The 24,142-nt window shown below is 36.4% G+C and overlaps 3 protein-coding genes across 3 annotated transcripts; all 3 read right to left on the bottom strand.

Moving 5' to 3' along the window:
• Positions 1-1,626: 1,626 nt before the first annotated feature.
• On the bottom strand, positions 1,627-2,431 carry LOC103959361 (major strawberry allergen Fra a 1.07). Its single transcript, XM_009371711.3, has 2 exons — positions 2,229-2,431; positions 1,627-2,118 (listed from the first exon to the last, which is right to left on the bottom strand). The coding sequence occupies exons 1-2, from the start codon at positions 2,410-2,412 to the stop codon at positions 1,820-1,822; spliced, it is 483 nt and encodes a 160-aa protein (XP_009369986.2). The 5' UTR covers positions 2,413-2,431; the 3' UTR covers positions 1,627-1,819.
• A 939-nt stretch (positions 2,432-3,370) lies between these two features.
• LOC103959360 (major allergen Pru ar 1-like) lies at positions 3,371-4,529 on the bottom strand. Its single transcript, XM_009371710.3, has 2 exons — positions 4,086-4,529; positions 3,371-3,859 (listed from the first exon to the last, which is right to left on the bottom strand). Exons 1-2 carry the CDS (start codon positions 4,267-4,269, stop codon positions 3,552-3,554), a joined length of 492 nt encoding a protein of 163 aa, XP_009369985.2. The 5' UTR covers positions 4,270-4,529; the 3' UTR covers positions 3,371-3,551.
• A 2,354-nt stretch (positions 4,530-6,883) lies between these two features.
• On the bottom strand, positions 6,884-8,506 carry LOC125471299 (photosystem I P700 chlorophyll a apoprotein A1). The gene has a single exon (XM_048571561.1). It carries the CDS (start codon positions 7,937-7,939, stop codon positions 6,899-6,901), a length of 1,041 nt encoding a protein of 346 aa, XP_048427518.1. The 5' UTR covers positions 7,940-8,506; the 3' UTR covers positions 6,884-6,898.
• Between the last annotated feature and the right edge of the window lie 15,636 nt (positions 8,507-24,142).

Raw genomic sequence — 24,142 nt, 5'->3', positions numbered from 1 at the left:
TTCCTTTTATGTTTCTTAGGATTGATAAGAATCTTAGGCGGTATGGCACGACCAACCAGTTTTGAAAGTTGTTTGACTTTGGTCATTGTGAGAAAGATACCAAAGAACACATAGTTTTCACTCATGGCTGATATTTCTGTTGGAAATTGGAACGAGTTTTGCATTTGTAAGTTTTCTAGTACATCCAGTCGACTTTCCTCTAGACGTACGGCTTTCTGCTATTTAGATTACTTGGTGCTCCTTGTTATCTAACTAAATTCTTTTAGAAAAAAAGAGAGCAATTGTATTGTGTATTGGGGCAGAAGCGACATATAATATATAGTAGCCAGCTCCAACCATCCAACGCCAACCAAGTGTCGGTTGGGAATCATATAACAGAAGTATCATTATTTCTTAAATGATTGCTGTTAGATTAATGCGAAAAAACCCTAGTTTTCTTAGGACTGCATTTTAACCAAAAAGCTGGTTGTCGGCTAATTGTGTGTTATTATGAGGCTGTGATCTCATGAAGTGTGGAAGTGGGACTTTAGGGTTTGTATGTAAAGTCGATTACTGTTTATTCTTGGTCGAGCATGGTAGATTTAGGCCTATCTCAGCTGTGTGAAAAACAAAACAAAACAAAGCAAAAAGGAAATGGTATTGTTGTTTTAAACGTTTCTTGGTGGTCCTAGCTCATCCTTAAGTACATTTCTTTCTTTTTCCTACGAGCGACGTTGGGGGAGGGAAGCAGACGCGAGATGTCGGGTGCCAGGTTGAACTCTTAACCATTTGAGCGAGAATCCACTTAATTGCTACTTTGTGCAGATATTTGGGTTAGGCATTTGAGGCCATCTTTTATGTTCTAAAGGACCAACTTAAGCGTGCAAACAATAAGAATCTCCGGAAGCAACTTTTGCTGCTTTACCCAAATCCTAAAGCTGAAGATAATTTCGTTTCTGTACACAGACTCCATGATTGCTAGTGTAACTTTATATCCCAAAAGGGTCAAAACGGACTCAGCCAAACACTGCATGTGTTCTTTGAGATCTTTCTGATTGAACAAAAAGATTGAAGCAGCTGGAAATATTGGGGGATCAGAAGGAATATAAAGGCACGCTGGCTGGCTAAAGTTTGTGAAGAATATTGACTAGCTTGCCATTGAGTCGTTGACAACGTTTTTTGAGATTGCATGCAGTGATGTGTTGAAAACAAAGTCCATTTCCCCAAAGATTGAAGAAAATTGACTAGCTTTTGTGACGTCAAACCTAAGGAATATACAGGCTGGTGTGGTGGCTATGCTTTTGCTTAATGCAATTTTTGGCTGATGATTTCCCATTAGTGACGAAAAACTGGATTACAGTTTTGTACTAAAACAGATTATGTGAGTTACTGGCACCATGAATTCATATTTTTATGGCCCTACACTAAATTAACCAAAACAAGGGGAGGGGAGATTCAAACTTGGGTAAAGAGGGAGAGTGCACTGCTCTAGCCAACTTAGCTAAGCCCAAGTATGCCAAGATGAAAGATATGGGCACAAATACTCAAGAAATCCACCTATATTTGGAACATATCCAAAGTATCTGAATGTTAATTTGGTAATTGGGGAAGACCAGCAGATCCTTCGATCTCTTACAATACGTTAAGTAAATCCAAACATTGTTCTTGTTTTATTAACCATGATGTCAACCCTTGTTGAAGGGTTCACAAGAATCCTAAACAATGAAATTGCAGCAATGCTATTTATGGTTTGTTCCCACGTATATATAGAATTATTAAATAATTCGTAATCAATTGCATAAATATAGGAGGATCAATCGACTACGAAGACTCCATGACCTCAAGAATAAACATTTGGGTTCTCCAAGAGGTAGGCTTCCACAACTTTGTATATCCCGATAGCACTGTTCTTGCCTGCTATGATTTCCTCTTCTTTGACCTCAACCTCCCCAATGGTGTTGTATTTACTTGTCATCTTGCAGATTGAGCTCCCATCACTAGCTGCCTCAAACTTCACCTCATAAGCAATAGACTCAAGCTTCTCACCTAATGCATCCCCTTCAATCATAGTGTACTTGCACACAAAATTCTCTACGTCAAGTTCGTCAATCCGGTGCTTCACGTATCTGAAATGGCTTCCTACATCGTAAACCAAACGAAATATTCACTAAGGAAGACATATAAGAAACGTTGCAGAACTGCTAAAATAAAAGTTTATCTGTTTGTGAATTGTATGTCAGATTGCAAACCTTCCGTGAAATTGACTTGTTCAATGCTTCCTGCTCCTCCATCTCCCTGTGTTACATCGACGCTTGCGATGAACTGGGGCAACAGCTTTGGTATCAGATTTTTTGAGTCTATGATCAAAGCCTTGAACATGCGCGCCGGGGCGATTGGGCAGAGGAACTCCTGTGTTATACTTGTCACACCCATAATTTGTAGATTAGTTGTAATAGCAGATGTAGTTGGAAACCATTGGCATCATGCACATATAGAGCTTAAGTTTGAGATGCGTGTGTATGTAGCTAGGTTGGTGAAATCAATGTGGAAAACATGAAAAATTAGGTTGTAGCGTAGGGTTGTAGCTGCAGTCTTTGAATGCCTTTCAAAGTTTCAAAGTATTTTGGTCGCTAAGCAGACCTCGGTTTCAAACTTTAAAGATTCAACTCAGAAGTACATGCTTTTAAACATATGGGCGGCGCTTACAAAATCTCTCAGTAACTGTAGCATCCTTTGGATCCTTATGAGGTCCAAGTTTTCTCTGCATCGTAAATTTCTGTTGGAACAAAGTGCAAGCATCTTTAATGGGCTCTGTTAACCCAATTTCTCTCTCTTTTCCATTTTCTATGGGTTGCCCAGATAGACCTGCAGTACATAACATATTTACAGAGAGCGTGATATGGTAGTGAACCACCTTGTTAATCTAGGAAATAGCCTTGAGTTGGGGCTTAATTACTGTGTTTCATGACCCTCCTAATTGTATTAGGTCCTTTTTGGATGACAATTTACTACGTGTTTCCAGGCCTCATGTCATTATTTTCTTCATGGGAATTAGCTTTGTATCTCATCCAAAAAGAGAAATATAATAACAGAGGTATATATAACCATGTTCTTAAATCAGCTGCAAATTTATGGTGTTTCTGCATCTATTTCCTTATTTGCAAGTGTTTTAAATCCTTTCCTCTCCAGTAAATCAAAACAAGTAATTTACTAAAATAAAATAACTGACAGAGTCCAATTAAGAATTTCAGGTTAGAATTCCAATCTGTTTATCATCTGAGATTTGCCTCTCCACTTTGCTTAGGATGGATGCTGCTGAGATATTTTGGTTGAACTAAAAAAAAAAAGAAAAAAGAAAAATGGATTAACTACTTGTACACTGCCCAGCCCCTGATTTAGAATCAAAATTAAATATTTATCTTAATCACAATCTTGTACAACAAGAAGAAAGTCTAGGAAAGAAGAACTGGAAAAGCACTTCTGGGAAAAAAGAAAAACAACATGAACAATATTTTAGATATATTGTCCACAGCAGAATTCCCAAAAATCGATAAAAATTTTATTGAAAAATTTCAGATGTAGGCGCGAGGGTGTGCCATGAGGTAGGCTTCCAAAACTTCATACATCCCAATAGCTCTATCCTTGCCAAGCTCAATGTCTTCTTCTTTGATCTGAATATCATCTTTGGCTTTGTATGTGCTGGTCAAATGACAGATGCATCCTCCTCTTCCATACCCCTCAAACTTGACATCATAAGTTATGTATTCAAGCTTGTCCATCAAGTGATCCGACGCGTCGCTTTCGATGAAGGTGTAGCTGCAGCTGAGGGCCTCCTTGTCCAAAGCATCAATCCTGTGCTTAACATATTTCATAGGACTAGCTGCACATCCCCAACAAAACCAACACAAAAATTAGATACTGATTTTCATGTAAAATCATAGAGAAAGAAAATGGAAAATGGACCAAAATGATTTGGTTTTCAACTTGTTGTCTTTATCTGACTTCTGTATCGTCAATCTTTGGTTTAATTTTGAATTCGACAACTGAGATTTGATTGTGATCATTAATTTTAGCTAATTTGACTTTTTATGTGCTTAACAATTTACCTTCAGTGAAGTTGATCTGTTTGATGGTTCCAACTTCTCCTGAACCACTAAGGAATTCGATACTTTTAATTGATGAGAACATGAGCTTGGGGCAGAGGTTGTGGGAGTCCAAGATCAAGGCGTTGAACATCCTCTGTGGCGTCACCTGAGTCACAAACTTCTGACTGATCTTGGTGATTCCCATGTTTTCTTTTGCTTGATGAACACTTGGGGAGTTGGGATCAAAGAAACAAAAAAAAAAAACAAAAAAAAAAAAAAAGGTTTTGATTTGTGAAAAATATCAAAGAGGGAGGGAGGAGCAAATTTTATCAGATTAATAATTTTAGGATATGAATAATGAAGACAGAACTTTAGGTAGTGGGCTGCTGCTTTTTTGCTTGGAAGTTGTTGGTCTGAATAATATTGTTTAAGTCCTAATAAACTCTGTAATGGTGGAGCCCGATGTATAAGTTGGACCAAATGTAAACTAGTGTGGACTTTTCAACAAGGGGATGGAATCGGATGGTTCCTCTTTAAAAATGATCAACTGGATGACTTGTATTGACATGGAACTTTCATGCTCTGGAAGGTACACTGTATGTTTTATATTCAGGAGGAAGACTGCATGTAATGTTAGGCTTGCAGTGACATGGAAATTTCATCGTCTAACTCTTCTTACTTTAAACAATAATCAAATCTAACTTTGTCAAATTAGTATCAAATTAGAGTTTATATTATCGTGTCACACATTACTTCCCTTGCTTTGTTCGAGTTTAATTTGGTGCTAGTAGAGTTTGTTCAAGCTTTGGAAATAATTAGGTACCGACCACCAGTGACCAATTATGTTTCCCTACTGATCTTAAGCCTACCTCTTCAACTTTTGTAACACCTATTTGTGATGAAAAACCTATATTATTATCATTCATCTCCATTAACAAGGGCAGAATTAGAAATTTTAGGAGGCTGGGCTATTATTTCTTAGATGGGCAAAGATCTGAATAAAGTTTTATTTCTTTACTCAAAGGAAAAATGTTTGAAGTGTTATGGGCTAGCTGATTGATTTTTGTTTAAGATTGAGTTGCTACGATAAGATAGCCTTTAATTTTTTAAATATGGCGTGACACTAAATTTGATCAAAAAACCCATCAAAATTCAGTGATTAACCACCAATTAATCAAAAAACCAAATCACACCCCAACAAAAACAATCAAATTCACAAGTTTTATTTGAGAAAGAAAAAAAAAACAAGAACAGATGATGGAAAAGGGTGGAATGGGTATGGGTGCGGAGGCGTAATAGAAGACACGATGGAGTGGAGAGTAATCTGTGTTCTTCATTTAATTAATTTAAATTATATTCTTAAAATAAATATTAGTTGTCACTATAAAAGATGATGTCAAGTTGTCAACTTAGGTGTCGAATGTTAATAAGTGTAACTCCAGGTCAGCAAGTGTTCCGGTCGTCTAGAAAAATTTCTCCGTGTGCACCTAACTGAGCCACAACCCGTTTTTCTTGGGCTAATTTTCAAAACCATTATGATGTGCCATAAAAATCAACGACCAAGATTATCCAACAGTAAAAAATCTTAAAATTACCAAAAAAATAAAAAATAAAAAAACGAAAGAATACTCAAAATTTTTTTTTTTTATTTTTTTATTTTTAAATATTCAGCCATCTTATTCATTCACCACTCCACACCACAACACAACTCAATATTTATTTTCACTACAATTTTCTATATTTGTTTTCTACTTCCCAAATCCTTTTGTTACCAACAAAAATGAGTGAGAATGCAAATTGATTGATAGAGGAAGACTTTACTTTGCTTCATACTTGGGTGCTTGTTACTCATTACCCGATCACAGAATGAGATGAAAGTGCAACAAATATGAAAGAAGTTCATGCACAATTTGTCGAGCAGAGTCAAGGAACATCCCGAATTGAGCCATCTATGTCGAGTAGGTTCAAACATCTGCATAACGATTTGAAAGGTTGGCAAGAAGCCCTTGCAAAATCGGAAAGAATTTATCGAAGTGGCTATAATCTAGCCAGTAAAGTAATAACACTTTCTTATTAAGTCTTTAAGTTTTATAGTCATCTCAAGGAAAATGTGAATTTTCTTGGACAACTTCATTAGTCTTAGTCCGTGTTTTAAAAAAGAGGAAATTTGATATAAGTCCAATTCTTTTAGACAGTAAGTAGAAATAGTCCAGTTTATTAAAATAAGTTCAATTCATTAAATTTAATTATTTAATTATTAATAAATATCTCTTTAAAGATAAGATCTACTGTAAAAATTAAATTTCGTTCTAATTATCTCTTCAGTTTTTTTTTTTTTTTTGGTTATTTCTTGTTCTTCCTCCTGCATTAAACCCCATTTATAGGTTTTATTTTTAATATTTATAATCAACCTATATCACAAGTTAATTATATTTATCTACTTATATTTATTCTTCTTTTTATAATCAACCTGTATCACAAATTAATGTGTCTTACTTGTAGATATATTATGTTTTTTCTACCTTTTAGTTAGGTTTAACATCTCGCTCATAGATATACATTCATATATTTGTTATTTGAGTAGGGTCGTATGTGCAGATAGATTTGTATTGGCATATTAGGTTGTTGTTACAATAGATTAAGTAGATTTTAATTTATCTCTAATATTTAAAAAAAATGAGTATAAAAGAAATAAAAGTGGAAAAAATATAATACTTGACTTAATCTAATAACCATGTTGAATTTTTGATCCCGCAAAGGTGGGCTATAGACCAGCCTCAGGTGCCTAGGTGGCCTAGATGTCTGAATTAAAAAATAATAATAATAATAAAAAATTAAAAAAAAAAAAAAAACCCTATCCAAACCAATTTATGGCCCTGGCCAGTAAATGGGCCTTTATGAGCCTCTAAAATATCTTTTATACCATGACCAATGCCCCAGTTGGTCCTATACATGTGACCCGCTACCAGGAAAAGAATTGCAATAGCTAAATGATGGTGTGCAATATCGGTCAGCCATAGACCTCCAGTTACTGGATCTAATCCTCCACGAAAAGTAAGAAATTCCGCATATTTTGACCAATTCAAGGTGAAAAATGGGGTTGCTCCCTCAGCAAAACTGGGATAAAGTTGAGCCAAAAGATCCCGATTCAAGATAAATTCATGAGGGAGCGGAATCTCTTTAGGATCTACTCCAGCGTTTAGAAATTGGTTAATTGGTAAAGATACATGTACTTGATGCCCCGCCCAACCAAGAGAACCAAGGCCTAGTAGCCCTGCTAAATGGTGATTCAACATGGATTCGACATCTTGGAACCAAGCTAACTTCGGAGCAGCTTTGTGATAATGGAACCAACCAGCAAAAAGCATTAAGGCAGCAAAGACCAATGCACCAATTGCAGTACAATAGAGTTGTAATTCACTAGTTATTCCAGATGCTCGCCAAAGCTGAAAAAAACCAGAGGTTATTTGTATTCCTCGGAAACCCCCGCCTACATCACCATTCAATATTTCTTGACCCACTATTGGCCAAACCACCTGGGCACTAGGTCCAATGTGAGTAGGATCACTTAGCCATGCTTCATAATTGGAAAAACGAGCACCATGGAAATACATACCACTCAGCCAAAGAAAGATGATGGAGAGTTGACCGAAATGGGCACTAAATACTTTTCGAGAGATCTCCTCCAAATCACTGGTATGGCTATCAAAATCGTGAGCATCAGCGTGTAGGTTCCAGATCCAAGTGGTAGTATCAGGTCCCTTAGCTATTGTTCTTGAGAAATGACCCGGTCTGGCCCATTCCTCGAAAGAAGTTTTTACGGGATCCCTATCTACCAAAATTTTAACTTCTGGTTCCGGCGAACGAATAATCATTGAGTCCTCCTCTTTCCGGACAACACATACAAAGAGACCCGCCAATAAATAGTTAAGTAATTAGTGAACTTATGAGAGATGTTTAGACTTAGTTTTTTTCTCTTCCATCTCCCATCTATCTATTTTCTTTAGTTATTCACTAGAGCAATTATGATCTGGAAGTTGATCCGGGGCAAGTGTTCGGATCTATTATGACATAGCCGTGAGGCGCTTAACGGACCCTTTTAATCTTATAAAACCCCTTTCTGGGCTTTAATTGACGCAAAAACCATTTTTTTGTGCAACCTAGTGTATTCATATCTCAATTATAAGTTCCTAAACGGAACTACTTTATACTTTATGTCTTACATAGAACATATTACTCTATTCCGTACTCTATTCCAAATCAAAATTTCGCGAGAAGTCATTACTAAGAGACATCTCAGTATTTAAATTTAGTCATTCGAAGGTCTCTTTTATTAGTTTTAATAGAAGAAAAAAAAAAAAAAAAAAATGGATTCTCCACTTTATCTGTATATATCGTTTATTCCTACGAAATACCAGACGAAATAGAACGATCTTAGAAGGGATATAAGTATTATAATAATTTTATATATTGTAAGGCTATCACCTAGACAAGGTTATTCTTAAACATGTTCATTTCAGGACTCGACCAATGTCATGTTTCTGAGGAAAAATTCGACCAGTAGCATAAGACCCATCAAAAGGTGATTATTGACCTTTGTCATCTTTCAAGGCGCATAAAATCAATGTTGCTATTCATTAAGGTCTGAGCATGTAACAGACCAGTATATACACGACCAAGGTACTCAACGAGTCTATTAGTATTGGTTTTTATGCAGGACTCAACACATCCATACGTTAATCATATTTAGCAACACCACATTTTACTATGGCATATTCATACAAGAAGAAACTTTAAGTTTTAACGGTAACGATAAAATAAAGGTTAAAGGGAATAGTATCAGAATTTGACTTTTTAATGTAAAAATGTGATTTTTCATTAAAGTGAACAGTATCAAAAACTTTTTGTTAAAGTTCCTATTCATATGGATTAAACTTACACCAAAAGAATTTTGTTACGGCATTGAGACTGATAGCAAAGGTAAAAAACATCATACCAAGTAAAACGCAGAATAATGAATTTACAATTACAGGGGTTGTTACCTATGGACTCCTGCAGATGGGTAAGGATGACTCGCAGCAGGACGAGCTCTCTGAAAGCGCAAAGGAGGAGATACAGCTGCCCTGGAGCTTCAGGCCGAGAAATTATCCTTCAGGCCCCCTGTGTTCAAATAAACACCAATAAGTTTTTCAGAGTTTTAACGAAAAGTTTGTAGTATTATTCACTTTAACGAAAAACCACATTTTTATACTAAAAAGTCAAACCCGGTAGTACTATTCACTTTACCTTTTATTTTGTCCTTATCGTTAAAACTCAAAAATTTTAAACTCTTTTCATTTTACCAGATCCAAATACTCAACGACTATTCAATTACAGGTTTTTATGCGTGACTCAACAAATTCATACATCATCAACATCTCTTTAAACTTAAATTTATTACTTAAACTACTTTCGCAAACCTAATTTAATATGTAATTCTATCTTTACACCCATTTGAAAAATAAAAAATCAAAATCAAAATCAAAGCATTCTCTTCTCTTGCTCTCGATAAACCCCAAGTTACTTGGCGTACCCATGTCAAACTAGTTGTCCCTTCTAAACTACCATCTTGCATATATTTATTTTGGCTTCTCCAGCACACTCATCAGTGTATGCATATATTTGCACCTAGAAGCAGTTCGAAGGAATGTAGAAGAAAGGATAGTTGAAAGCAACTCTATTTGGTGAGAAAACTTCTTGTTCATTTGTACTGGGTGCTGTCATTTTTTGTATAAGAGAAAGAAGTAAGAACATAAACTTCAAAATTGTATTGCTGATCAATTTTTTAATAACATGACTTGTACTGGGTGCTGTCATTTTTTGTTAGGGTTTAATGATATTCCTATTCACTTGTAAGTAAGAGGTCTTAGTACTGCGGTCTAGTGATATTTTTCTTCATTTATAAGTGAGAAGTCTTAAATTCGATGATCGACAAAGGCGAATTTGAACCACATAATTATGACAAGCCTATTGTAAGGTTTAGCCTTCTCCCCCACTCTCTTAGTGTAAATACTGTCGTTTGTTCAAAAACAAAAAAAAAAAAAGAATTTGGGTGTGGGTTTATTGATAAATCTTATTTTTATTGTTAATTTCATCTTGTAGTTGATGATACTTATGTAATAGGGTAATAAAGACATTTCACATTTGAAGTTTAAGTTGAGTGTAGAGAAATGTTTATGGGTTTAAATTAAATTTCCATCACAACACCACACATTTTCTTTTGTTTTTTTCTTTGAAAAAACAATATTATCCACAGTTCTAAGAGGATGGGGAAGTGGGCTAAGCCTCACAATACACTAGCTATAATGTGATTCAAATTCACCTTTGGATACAATCGAACCTAATAACTCTCCCTTACAACTGAAGAGAAATATTATTAGACCGTATTACTAGATGACATCACAACACCATACTTTGCTTGCAAAAATACTTCAATATTTTGATGTGCCCTACATGACATGGTCCCTCTGTTATATATACGGTTTAATGAATATTGTTTTGGAAACAATTCTATTGGTCAAATTATGAGAATTGCTTTCCTATTTTATTACTGTATTGGGTAGTAATTAGTTATGGGCTTCATTACCAAACGGGTCCTCTCTCTACCTATAATAATGTCTATACCCATCTAATGTGTATACTAATACAAAACATGTATTAGGATTCTAACGTGCAAGCAATGCTATAGATAGAAACCTAATTTCCTCCATACTGACGCCTCATCTATAGATGACTCAAGTAACAACTAATTATCTATGTACGTATGTGAATTACGCATTCCGCAATTATTGTTTGCGAAGATCATGAAGTTCAAGATTTTGGTTTATGAATTGGGTCTTGTAAGTTTACTCAATTTTAAATTTACATGTGGTATCAGAGCAAGATTGAGAACTCTCAAAATTTTCCATTTTAAGACTATGAATTTTGATGGAATCAAATATGCATATCAGCTATATCATGATGTTGGCTACTTTATCAGTATTTGAGTTTTGATTCAACAATAAAGTATTGCCGAATCTGCATATGACATGTTAATTTATGAAGTTTCTTGATTTTTGATGGCAACCTTATAACGATTTTAATGTTCAATTTACATCAAAGTCAGTTTTGATTAGATTAGGGTTTTAGGTTTTTCGGTACATGAATAAGAATAATCCGAGTTTCCCCTATATGTATATGCATGTCGAAATGACGATTACCTTGTTTGGATTATCTTATGACACTAACGAGAGCAAGAGAACGGAATTCTATGAAGCATGCGTTTGCATCGTTAATATAGAACTTGCATGATATTATGCATAATTTTGTGATCGTATTGGGACTGATAACAAAGCCAAAAATCATATAACACCGCCGCCGAAGTTTCTGAAAAGTAGCTATGACCCCGGCGGTCCAGTTGTTTCCGACACCTTGCTAAAGCCAAGGACGTTTGTGTATACAGAGTGTGTGTTCTTGTTGGTGGTTTGCTCCCTTTTCCTTGTTTCAAACTTTTGAGCTTCGAAGCTTGAAACGCGAAGTGACGATGTGGGTCTAGATCGGTCAGATTCAAGCCCAAATCAGACCCATTTGTGACGATTGGGCTTTCTGATACACAGACCGGATCGCATCACCATGTAGGCTAGAGATTTTTTTTGTTTTTTGTTAAAAAAAAAAAAAAAAAAAAACTCAATGGTGGTTTTGATTAGAAGGTGGAAACTACAATAATATCAATCACATTTCACACATTATTAACATTTAAAAACAGAGAAAAAAATATATATCTAACAATGAACTTTAAAATTGAGGGCAATATACTATTCAAACTTCATGCAAAATATATGTGTGGCCCTTAATAATCTACCTTGTACTAGACAACTAATTACTTTCAAAAACCCCATAACTTACAATGATATCCTCTAATAGAAAAGCAGGGACTGTTTGTTCAAACACAATGGAGTGAGAAAATTAAGGTTTCAAACAAAAAAAGTTTTCTCTCATTCTGTGAGAGACTCATCTCTGGTTGACTGGTTTTCATTTCCATTGATTCGTATCACCGCCAGCTCTAGTTATGGCCAGACTCGGTGGCAGCTCTATCACTTTTCACCATGTTTTTCCTTTGGTTTTTCCCTTTTTCTTCTTTTCCTATTGCCTACACTTTTCACCATCACTGATCATCACGATTTCCTCTTCTCTCTCTCTCTATCTCCCTCTCCTTGCTTGTGATCTCACCATTTTGAGCCCTAATCCCCAATCATCCGTGTCCTCCATCCTCATTTTATCATTCCCTTCCATCATTTTTTTTCATTTGGCTCTGTTGGAACGGAAAATTTTGGTTCCTCCAATCCTCCGAGTAGTAAACCTTATAACCATGTTGAGAAGCCCACAACACCATCTTCGCTCGCCATCAATGATGAAGGAGGGGACTTAAAAAAAAAACACTTCGATGCTCAAGTCAGTATTTGTTCAAAATGCTTATAAAATATAAAACGATCTTATACCTCTCTTTTCTCCCCTCATACTGATAGGATTATTGCCCTTTTATAGGCATTCAAGTCTTGGGCTCCAAGTTTCACTCTCCTTCTATTTCTCCATGTTCCATGTAGTGGGTATTATGTTGCTTCATTGTAGCTCCATTCCTCATGTTTGGTGTGCTGGTGGCTTATGTCATATCCAGGCCCGGGCCCCCACCACATCCCGGGCTCGATTCCACCGTAGTATGATATTGTCTGCTTTGGGCCTCGACCATGCCCTCACGGTTTTGTTTATGGGAACTCACATTAAAACTTCCCAGTGGGTCACCCATCATGGGATTGCTCTCGCGCGAACTCACTTAACTTCGGAGTTTCGATGGAACCCGAAGCCAGTGAGCTCCCAAAAGGCCCCATGCTAGGTAAACATGAGAATATACATATAAAGCTTACAGGATCCACTCCCCTAGGCGATGTGGGATGTTAGAGCTTATGTAGTGGAGGAATCATTTTTGGCTCCCACAATGCCCCCCTTTTTTCTTTGCAAACATATATCGTTTAGGGTTTGTAAAGGAAAAATAATTCTTTGTAAAAATTCATTCGACTTAAGATTTCATCATTAGTTTAGCTTTCGGCTACGATCATATGGTCTTTGTAGTCAATCCTGGGCTTCGGCCATAATTCGATCTAGGGACTTGAACCCTCGTCTTTAGCCTTTTTAATCTTTGGGTTTTGCAACCTATATTTATGTTATGTCTTCAGCCTTTTGACCCCGTTCGTTCTTGGATTTCGATTTAAATTCGGTCTTAACCCATTTGATCTTGGTTTATCGATCTTAATTTGGTTTTAACCTATTTGATCTGGGTCTTTCAATCTTAATTTGGTCTTAGCCCATTTGATCTTGGGTTCTCGATCTTAATTTGGTCTTAACTCATTTGATCTTGGGTTCTCGATCTTAACTCAGTCTTAACCCATTCGATCTTGGGTTTTCAATCTTAATTTGGTCTTAACTCATTGGATCATGGGTTCTCGATCTTAATTTGGTCTTAACCTATTCGATTTGGGGCTTTCAATCTTAATTCGGTCTTAACCCATTTGATTGATCTTGGGTTCTCGATCTTAATTCGGTCTTAACCCATTCGATCTGGGGCTTTTGATCTTAATTCGGTCTTAACCCATGTGATCTTGGGTTCTCGATCTTAATTCATAAACCTAGCTTAATTTTATATTTTCAATGTTTGGTCTCAAATTAATGAACATCAGTTCATAATAAATCATGCAATTCATAAGCAAGCATCCTAATAATAATAATAATAAATGGACCGTAGTATATACGCAGGTTAGTGTGGCACCTATAGTTGTTGTGCCTTAAACATTTGCATGCTGAATTCTGCCAACAACAACGTTCAAGAGTAAAGGAAATCATCAAAGCGATGAAGTCTTGTTTCATTCACGATATTGGGGATCCGAGGTGGCATGTCGATCATCATCTTTTTGCCTTTATAATTATGCTATTCAAACATTCCTCTCAGGCGACTTCGTTGCCACTAAAGTTGATGTAAAGTGTTTTTCTTTTGCTTAAAACCTTTCACAAGAATGTGCGGTTGTATAAGTCTAGTATGACTTTACTACTCGAAGGGCATGCCACAGGCAGTCTTCCGGAAACCGTAGGCTAACTTAGTGCACTCGGTGGCAGCTTTAGGGTTCCAGGGCAGCCATTCATGGGGTGTATTGCATAATGTGCCTCTTCAGTCTCTAAGGCCCGGTTCCCTGCGGATTAGGCTAAGAGACCCAAAATTCTTCCGTTAGCTAAGCCTTGAAAAAAGACTATTGTGGCTATTTCTAGGAATCCTGGCGCAAGCCATCGTGCACTTAGTTATACTAGGGTAGCCCGGCTCATCCACGTCTGGATATTCAAAGTGTAAGTTTATCTTAGAATCTTGGAGAGCAGACCCATGTGGGTGCTAGGGAATTGGTTTACCCTCTCACACTGGAGAGCAATTAGTTTGTCCTCTCACACTAGAGAGCAGACCCATGTGGGTGTTGGGGAATTGGTTTACCTTCTCGTACTGGAGAGCATGGTTGGTTCATTGAGGGGCGCAATTCCTACGATGTGTCCCTAAAAAAGGCATGATTTTCTTTTGAAGTGCACGAGTGATTAATTGTTGTAAGCATGCAGCTGAGCCAAGTTGTAGATTTCTGAATTCCTCATCGAAAAAACTAGTGAAACGAACGAGAACTTAGCTGCAAGGTAGGAATTGCATAACAACTAGATAGTCCTTGGCTGGTAAAGTGGTGCCCGTCGAGCTACTTGAGTCTTCGGGCTTTGGTGTTGCGAGAGGTCACACATGGCACTTCCTCAGATTGTAGGTGTTCCAATGCTTTTCGATCTCTTTGTCATTCATGGTGGCATAGGTGTAGTTACTCTTGCCCCTTATTCTGCTGATCTCGTACGGACATTCCCATATAGGATCCGTCTTTTAGAGCCTTTTCTACAGGTAGTGATGAAGGCTTTTCTTAGAACTAAATCTTCATGTTGGAACTATCAGATCTTGGCCCTTTTGTTGTAGCTGGAGATGAGCTGCTATTAGTAGGCTGCGATGGTCTATTCGCGCTTTTGCCAGATTTAAGCTTGTGGCCAACTACTTATTGTTCTGCTTAATGCTTGGCAGTAGAGTGTTGATACTTGGCACGGTGACATTTGGGATGAATGATTGTTTCTGAATCAAATGCCAAAGAGAAATGAATCTCATCAGTTGATTGTCTTTTAGTGGTGTGATATGCCTATACACATCTAGGGAAATCGTTTGGCCATTTTCCCTTCTTGTAGGTGAGGGATTTCTTGAGGCAGTTGAGAATCGTCTTGTTGGATGCTTTGAAGCCTAGAGTGATTGACTGCTCAGGCATCAAACCGTTTAGGGTGACAAAGACCACGTCTGCTCCCAAACCTTTGTAGTTGGATGCGCTGTCGACATGCAAATGCCAGAAATCTCCATCATGTATGGCTAGGGCGTGTTCAGCTACCTCTGGGGTGTTGTTGGGTTACTTTGTTAGGTCGCCTAGGCTAGGCGTAAAGGTGTTGTAGGGAGCCGTGGAGCCGTCATTGGGTCGCCCTGTTACACGCAGCAAGAGATGCTCAACTGCTGGTAAATGTTGCTCCTATGTAGATTTTGGGGCGACGAGGACAAAACTTGCTTCCGAGTATGTCATTCTAGTGTTCATCTTCCCTTGGCACGCATTTTGGGCTGAGTTTGTTGCGTTCGTCAAAAAAATTTGCATCCGCCAGTGTCTATGCTTTTATCGTTGCGCTTCTGGATTGGGCGGAATAGTGCGTCATGAAGATGATTGTGTGCATCTGAAGTTAAAACTTAAGCTTCCGAGTTGCAACAACTGTCACCAAAGTTAGCTTTTGAATTTCTGGCAGCATCAAAGAGAGCTTTTGAACTGTGAAATATAGGTAGTCAGGCCCCCAGCTCTTTTCGTATGATGGTATTGTTGCTTAAAATACCATCAAACATGCGAATAAGTCTTCCGTTGCTTCTTGTTTGGATAGTAAGGAGGTGATGTCAGGTACTTCTTCAAGTTTTTGAATGTGCATCAGCAAGCCTCATCCCAAAGTGCACGATTCTCTGCCAGAGCTAAAAAGTCTGCCAGAGTTAGATCTTTTTTCATGATCAATTTTTTGAACAGCGGGTGGTCTGCTGGAAGTCCTTTTTAGAAGGCTAATCTAGCTATCGAGTCATTGCATCCGACTATCCTTGCTTTCTCTACATTGAACCTCTTCACATTGTCGCGAAGCGACTCCTTTGGGTTCTTCCTGACGTTGAACAAGTGGTCAAACTTCTTCTTAATCAAGTGATAGGATGAATATTATTTGGTGAAAACCAAAGAAAGTTCGTCAAAAGTCCAGATGTATTATGGTAGCAGGGTGTAGAACCAATCTTGCGCCTTGCCTTGTAGAGTGGTGGCGAATATCTTGCACATGAGATCGTCATTGTTTTGATAGAGAATCATTGCGCTTCGGTAGTGGTTCAAGAGTCTCTCCAGGTCTCTATCTCCTTTGAAGGATGTGAAATGTGGCATGCTAAACTTGTGTAGAGGCTCTGCCTGCTCGATCTTATCCGTGAAAGATGACCTGCGTATGTGGGTTATGTTTTGTCATAGTGCCTCGTCGGTGACCTTGTTGCGTTAGAAATCGCACAATCGCTCGGTCAATAGTCTTTCTACTTCTTCCTAAATTTGCCTTTGTTGGGGGTAATGGAGTTCTCGGCTGCCCCTAATCATGACATGTTGGTCTAGGCTACTCTTCTACATGCTCGGCTCGTTTATACCGTGGCTGCAGTGCATGTGGTTCGTTCCTAATAGGCGAGATAATTCTTCGCAGGCTACTGGTTGAACTTGAGTCGGATTAAGTGACTGCTTCTCTTTATCCGTCGTTCTGCTTACTTCAATGTGAGGTGGAGGATGCTCCTTGCTGGCCTAACCGCGAATGAACACTTTACCTGGAAGGTTGTCCATGTTGTTCATCAGAGTGTGGTCTCAACCATGAGTGTATGCTCGTCCGTGGGCCTAACAGATAGTACACACTCATCCACATGCTAAAACGAGAGTATACGTTATCTTGGTGGCCCAGTCGGGAGTGTACTCTTCCGGAACGCTCAGTTCGTGACTAGTCGAGTAACTGCTTGTCGGGACACTGCTAGAGAGGTTCTTCGTCTGCCCTTGTCCTACTTTAGGACACCTCGTCTGGGGCACGTTGCATCTCAATACGTTGCAAGAGCTGATTCACCAAAGTCGTTTGTTATATGAGGGTGCTCGTCAACTCTATGACTTGTCGGGACAAGTATTGTTTGTCATTTGGATTGGAATAGCTTGGAAGGAATGCATCTCCTTGAGCAGTGGAAGTGTGGTAGACTCCGGGTGCGAGATTTGAATTGGGGAATGTCAAATCCACGGATAAGTATGATGAAAATGCCCCTGGTTCAATCGTAGGCCCAGAAACTTAAAACTGGGATAGTAGAACTAATTTTAGATCGATTTGGACTGCTTGGAAATCCACGGGAGCAGGCTGGGCCACTGGAGTGGGCTGCTCGTTAGGAGCAAGCTGGACCATGGAAGTTGGTTGCTCAGCTTATGGCGCACGTGGGTGCGAGGCTAGGGCTCAGCTTGGTAACACATTTGGCTTACGTTGGGTTTGGACGGCACGAACAGGCTCGACTTGGGCTTGGGCCCTTGAAAATTGAAATGGCACGGCTTGGGCCATGGCTTTAGAGCCATGGGATTTGCCAAATATGGCTATTGTGGTGGTCATCATGGTGGTTGCCACGATGATGCCTCGTGGAGTTGCTGCTCTACTCACCGCTATGTTAAGCCTTGTAGATTGCTGCGATCCTAATCCTTGAATGTTAGAATTTCCGTTCATCGAGATTTTCAAATCTCTTGCCATTGTACTTTTCTTTTACATTTTATCAAAGGATTTTTAGAAATAAAAATTCCTAGAATAAGAACGTACGAAAAATCTACAAATAGGCAAAGAAATAAGAAACTTTAGATGCGAGAGTCTTCTATGAGCGTGTGACTCAACTCTCAATGAAAGCACCAATTTGTGGATGCAAATTTCTTCCTCCTTGTTCTTGTTCAAAATTGTACCTACAAAACAAATAACACCTTAGGTCAAGGTCAAAAGCCTCACGTGCCCACGATGAAGGGGGGTTTTGGTAGAAGAACCTTCAATGCCAAAGTTAGAATTTTGAGGGAAAAGTGTTTGAAGAATTTAGAGAATTTTACAAGAGACTTGGACTTAAATTTTTAGAGAAAAATGGGCAGTATATATAGAGCATGGCCGGCCCCCTTTGGAGAGATGGTAACTAGCCCTCTGGTGGCATTTTTGGGTGTAATTGGTAGTTAATTAGCCAATTAATAGATTAATTAGGTAATAAATCAATTAATTAGCTAAGTAATATAATTTGAAAGGAATATTTTGGGGGTTACCTTGTGGAGAAGATTTGATGAGGATGGATGAAATAGGTTGTGAATAAATACCTATTTTGGGAACTTTTGACTTGATTGTGGGATGATTGTCTACTGCTCGCGCATAGGAATTCCAGTGTTCCTCGATGGTAATTTTGTCATTTTTATCCTAGAATCCACGTGTCGTCTCTTGATTATTTTTGGCTCCACAAAGGACTTAAAGGAAGGAAAAAAAAAAAAAGCAGGAAGGAGGTGTTTGGATTGAATGAGGATCCTTATTCCGGGAATTTTCAAATCGTGTCTGTTCATCGTATATTGTGCAGCCAGTTTTCGTCTTTATAGAGTGTCTTTTATGAGTCCATTTAATAATCAGTTCTGTTTTTATTTTTTATTTTTTATGAAATTGAAAACCTATTTAGTTACTACTTTGAATACTGAAAGCGTTTTTTTTTTTTTTTTTTTTTTTTTGAAACAATGATATATTTATACGGTTAATTACACCAGCACCCTCTGAGATTTTTTGTGTTTTCACAAGAACCCCTTACGTTTGAGAAATATGACTAACACCCCCTGAGGTTTTAATTCACTCTCACATAATCCCCTTTAAAGACAAATATACGCTTGTAATTAATTACTTAAAATAAAAAATCTTTATAAACAAATGAAATAAGTCTAGAAAAATGTTAAATTAAATAAAATTACATGAAACACCATTAAATAAAACAAAAGAAACCCTAGGAAGTCATCTTCTTATGAGATGCTTCAGGATTGGCATTCTTTTCAAAGGATCTAGTCCCCGTCATTAAGTCATCACCGCAAATGGATCCAAAAACCCAACAATTGTTGGAAAATATTAGTATTTTGGTTTAATTGAATGTTTAGTTTTTTGGGCTTAGCCCGTTAGCATTAGGATTTTGATTTCTTACCTTTTTAGGATTAGGGTTAGTTTATTATAAATAGCATGCTTGTTATTCAGTCAAGAACAAGTTAGTCACGATATAGCTTCTTGGGATTTTGTAGCCGTTTTGGCATTCTAGTTTGTTTAATAATATTCTTATTATTTTGTAATCTTGTTTGTTCCGCACACTGATATTTAACTACAACGATGCCGCACAAACCATTGGCAGTCTGACACATTTGTAAGGCGGTCAGCCAAATTATCCATTGTTTCTTACCCACGATTCAATCAGAATCACCCTCGTTTAGTGAAGAAAACCCGCAGACCCAATGCACAGACCATTTTTATATAAATACACCATTCAACTCGTTGTTCTTTATTGTGGAAGATTTCCCTCGCCAGCCTCTGCAACTGCTTCTTCAACACCACCACTTTGGCCACTGTCGTCATATCAAAGTGGAAAACACTTGTCTTTGCAATTCCCCTTTTTTTTTTGTTATGTATTTTGGTGGATTTTTTATTTCTAGAAATTAAAAATGATCAAATGAAATCTTTGTTTCCGGTAAATTATAAACAATATTAGGAGAATTTTTCATTGTCGTAGTATATGTTCTTCTTCCTTCTACTTCTATTCTCTCAAGTGAGTATGAATTAGATTAGACCCAAAAAATATAAGGAGAATAATTATGAAACTTGAAAATATTGAAGGAAGCCTCCAATAGTCAAATACTAGAACCAAAACGCCAACACACACGCACCCCAGAATTCAAAGCCAAGAAGAATTCTACAATTTGGCCATTTGTAATGTTTAATGTGATTCTTTTTAATTTGGTTTCTTTTTCAATTTATTTTTAAAGATTTTTTATTTTAAGGAATTAACTACAAGGGTATATACGTGTTTAGAGGGGTTAAGTGAAAGTGAATTAAAACCTCAGGGGTATTAGTGATATTTATCAAACGTGAGGGGTTTTTGTGGAACATGAAAAACGTCAGTGGATGTTAGTGTAATTAACCTACTTAGTGGTGGAATAAATTGGTTTCGAATTCGTCATCCACGAGATTTGACTCTAAGACTTCTCATTTACTAATAATGAAGAATATTGTTATATCATGATACTAACTGGCATTAAAAAGCTGTACTTTGAAATATGATAAATGTAGCTTTTAGATTTGGGTTAATTTTTTTTTTTGAAAGCAAAGTTATTAAACAAGTTTTTAGTTTTAAAAAATGAAAAGGAAATGGTTATCAATTGACTAAATAACATGAGTGAAACTATAATGGCTAATTTCATATTCAAATGTTCTTGAGACCACATTTGTGTACCATATTGGTGTATAGTTTAATTTATGTGGCAAATGATGTGTGCATATCATGCCAATTAGTTGTATTCACTTCACATGAAATGATACATCAGTGTGATTCATATATTGATGAGTGGATCTTCCGAAGGAGGCTTGGCTGGACAATGGCTAAGGCATCACAAAAGAAATATTATGGAGAAATTAGGTTTCCATCCTTTTCTTCCTTATTTCATTGATTAAAACCTTATTCATTTTCAACCTTTGATCAAGGTCCTTAGGTTTTAATGAATGTCATTATTTCAATAATAAAATATTTACATGTCAAGATAATTAAATTTTATTACTAAATATATTCATGTAGTAATATATTCATTTAGTATTAGAAACATTACATTTGGTATATTTATATTATTACTAAACTTTGTATCATATATTTCTATTTTTAGTTTGTACCTATTTTTAATTTGCAACTCTTTTTTTAATTTGTACTAATTTTCTTTCCAGTTTTAATTTGTACCCATATATTATTTTTTTTGTTCCCATATTTTAAAATTTTTTATTTGTACTCATAAATTTTTCTCATTTTATTTGTACCCATAATTTATTTACAATGTACCCATGTTGGAGCCATGGTCTACCCGGCAGTGCTTCATATCCTCCTTGCTCTTTGTCTAATCTTAGACTAAAGGTACCAAACCGGGCATCCTTTTTTGTTGTTTTTCTTTTGGCTAAGAAGCCCGTAGGTTGTACGTCAGCCATATGTAGCTTGAACTGTGATGGCCACAATGCTTAGCTATTGCCGATACCCAAGACGCCTTTGGTTGAATGTTCACACCCGATACACCGTTTGCACTTCCTACATTCAATCCGGTCGTACCAGGTCAGCTCAAGGCATAGCATAATTGCGTACGTGAGGCGAGACTTCTTTGAGAGCGACCTTACAGGTTGACAGTGGTTGAGGAGGGTAATACAAGTCAAGGAGAAGGGCGGGCTCCAAACTCATGAATCGGTGTTGCTTTGTAAGCAATTGGAGCTCAGGGAGGCAGGCACAGGCTGCAGAGCCACCAAAGGAGGAAGGGGTGGTTGTTTGAGGCGATGCTAGTTCTAGCGCGCTAGCTAGCATATTCTTTTATATAAATTACCACTTGTTATATGTAAAATTTACCAATTTTTAATGTAAATCTATTTATTTTTTTATATCTAAAATGTATACATTATTGTTTATATAAAATGTACGCATTGTTTTCTATATAAAATGTACCCATTTTTTTAATATAAAACTTCCCCATTTTTTGTATAAAATGAACCCACATTTTTTAAATTTATAATTACGTGCACCATTGTACTCATATAATTATATCGGTACATTCTTTTTAAACATTTTTTTGGGTTACATATTAAAACATTTTACTTTTGGAACAATGTTGAATGGTACCCCATAGATAATTATATATGGCGAATGTACGGGTACATTCTTTTGACATGTGACAACTATTTTATCATTCATAACAATGTTTTCTTTTGGTTGAATTCATAACAATGTTGGATACATTCTTTTGGCACTTTTTTTAGCACTATTTCCAATTGATTGATACATATAATATATATATATATATGTGTACATGTACTTAACATCTATTAATGTACGGATACATTCTTTTGACATGTGACAACTATTATATCATTCATAACAATGTTTTCTTTTGGTTGAATTCATAACAATGTTGGATACATTCATTTGGCACTTTTTTTTAAGCACTATTTCCAATTGATTGATACATAATATATATATATATATATATATATATATATATGCGTACATGTACTTAACATCTATTAATATACATTTTCAAAAGGAATTATATTGTTATATTTATTTTTTATTCAATCAAAATTTTGAAAAAATTTCCATATTTTATGTTGGCCCTTTTTTTTAATAGCTCATTAGATGTGAGATTTTAAATACCATAAAATCTCAAGTCTTATTGTTGACATGGAAATACATTAATATTAATATGTTGAGGTGTACAAAGTCAAAAAACTCTAATAAAAATTTGAAAACCATTAAAATTTTAATCAATGAGTATTAGTGATTAGAGACTGTATCCAAAGTTTCCAAATTATTATTTACCACAAATGAGACAAAGGAAATGAGAGAGTGGAGGAGAGGAGGAACCGCAGAGGTGCTTCTCCTTCTTCCCTTCTCATTGCGACTTTTTTTTGAAAGAGGGTTTCGGTATGGGAGAATCCTAGGGGAAAAAATAAAGGCAAATGTGAAGTTGTTTGCACTTCGCTTTAATTTGCATCAATATTGAATATGGATGAGGTACGAGTATTTCCAACTTGTAATGAAATTGACAGTCTAAAGTTCTAACATACTTAATTGTAGTAATGGTCTCATGAACTTTACTTTTAGTTTAATTTTAGTTGTTGAACCCTCATATTAATTTTTTTAACTCTCAAACTTAACAATGTGTTGCATCGTTGGTCTATAGTTTATTTTTTTCATTAAATTTAGGAGTATATGAATGCAAATAAAACAAAAAAAATTCAATATTAAGACTTTTAGAAATCTTGTGTGGTACTGTGTACTATGTGTATGTGATAGTGATGGAATATGTATTTAGTACTCCCAACAACTTTTATCTTAAATTTCTCACTGAAAAATAAAACAAAAGCCTCAATCCTAGTTGGGCTTCCACAAATTTGGACGATTTCTTATTTCCTTTAAAAAAATAGGCTAGACATTTGATCACATTAAAAAAATATATTCTCTACCCAAATATATATAAAAGAAATTTATGTAGATCAGATTGCTCCAGATCAACTTGCATTATACATTTCCAAGTAGCTTCTAACGTCCAACTCCCTTTAGGTTTTAATTATAAAATTAATAGTTTGACGTATTTTAAAATTACAGATTAGCCTGTCAAATATGAATACTCAAGAGTTATTTAGATGACTGAAGTTGCAATTGAGGAAGGTTGAGTGGTCAATACTCAATATACAAACATGATGACTGTGCTTAAAATTAATAGTTTGATGTATTTTAAAATTACAGATTAGCCTGTCAAATATGAATACTCAATAGTTACATAGATGACTGAAGTTGCAATTAAGGAAGGTTGAGTGGCCCATACTCAATACACATACTCTGTTTTTTTTTTTTTTTTGTCTTTTTCTTTTCTTAACAAACGACAGTATCTATAGTTATAAGTAAGTCATGTCAACATCACGATGGTTTTAGTTTATCATCCTATCTTCACTGAAAACGTAGGATTTTAACCCTGCAATAGTCATGTACATTCTAAATTGGTGAAGTAAGGTTATTTATATATATATATATATATATATATATATATATGTGTGTGTGTTAGTCTTGCTCTTCAAATTCTGAATATGTAGGTCCTTTGGCACAACAT

The sequence above is a fragment of a genome, unplaced genomic scaffold (assembly GCF_019419815.1).
Source record: "Pyrus x bretschneideri cultivar Hongxiangsu unplaced genomic scaffold, Pyrus_bretschneideri_v1 Contig6, whole genome shotgun sequence".
Classification (NCBI taxonomy): domain Eukaryota; kingdom Viridiplantae; phylum Streptophyta; class Magnoliopsida; order Rosales; family Rosaceae; genus Pyrus; species Pyrus x bretschneideri.
The sequence above is the reverse complement of the archived record's forward strand: the minus strand, read 5'-3'. Positions and strand labels throughout refer to the sequence as shown.

Excerpts from the sequence above, each read along its gene's own strand:
- LOC103959361 (XM_009371711.3), bottom strand. The coding sequence starts at position 2,412 with ATGGGTGTGACAAGTATAACACAGGAGTTCCTCTGCCCAATCGCCCCG. Across the intron at positions 2,119-2,228 it reads ACAAGTCAATTTCACGGAAG|GAAGCCATTTCAGATACGTG; the intron begins GTTTGCAATCTG and ends TTTACGATGTAG.
- LOC103959360 (XM_009371710.3), bottom strand. The coding sequence starts at position 4,269 with ATGGGAATCACCAAGATCAGTCAGAAGTTTGTGACTCAGGTGACGCCA. Across the intron at positions 3,860-4,085 it reads ACAGATCAACTTCACTGAAG|CTAGTCCTATGAAATATGTT; the intron begins GTAAATTGTTAA and ends GGGGATGTGCAG.
- LOC125471299 (XM_048571561.1), bottom strand. The coding sequence starts at position 7,939 with ATGATTATTCGTTCGCCGGAACCAGAAGTTAAAATTTTGGTAGATAGG.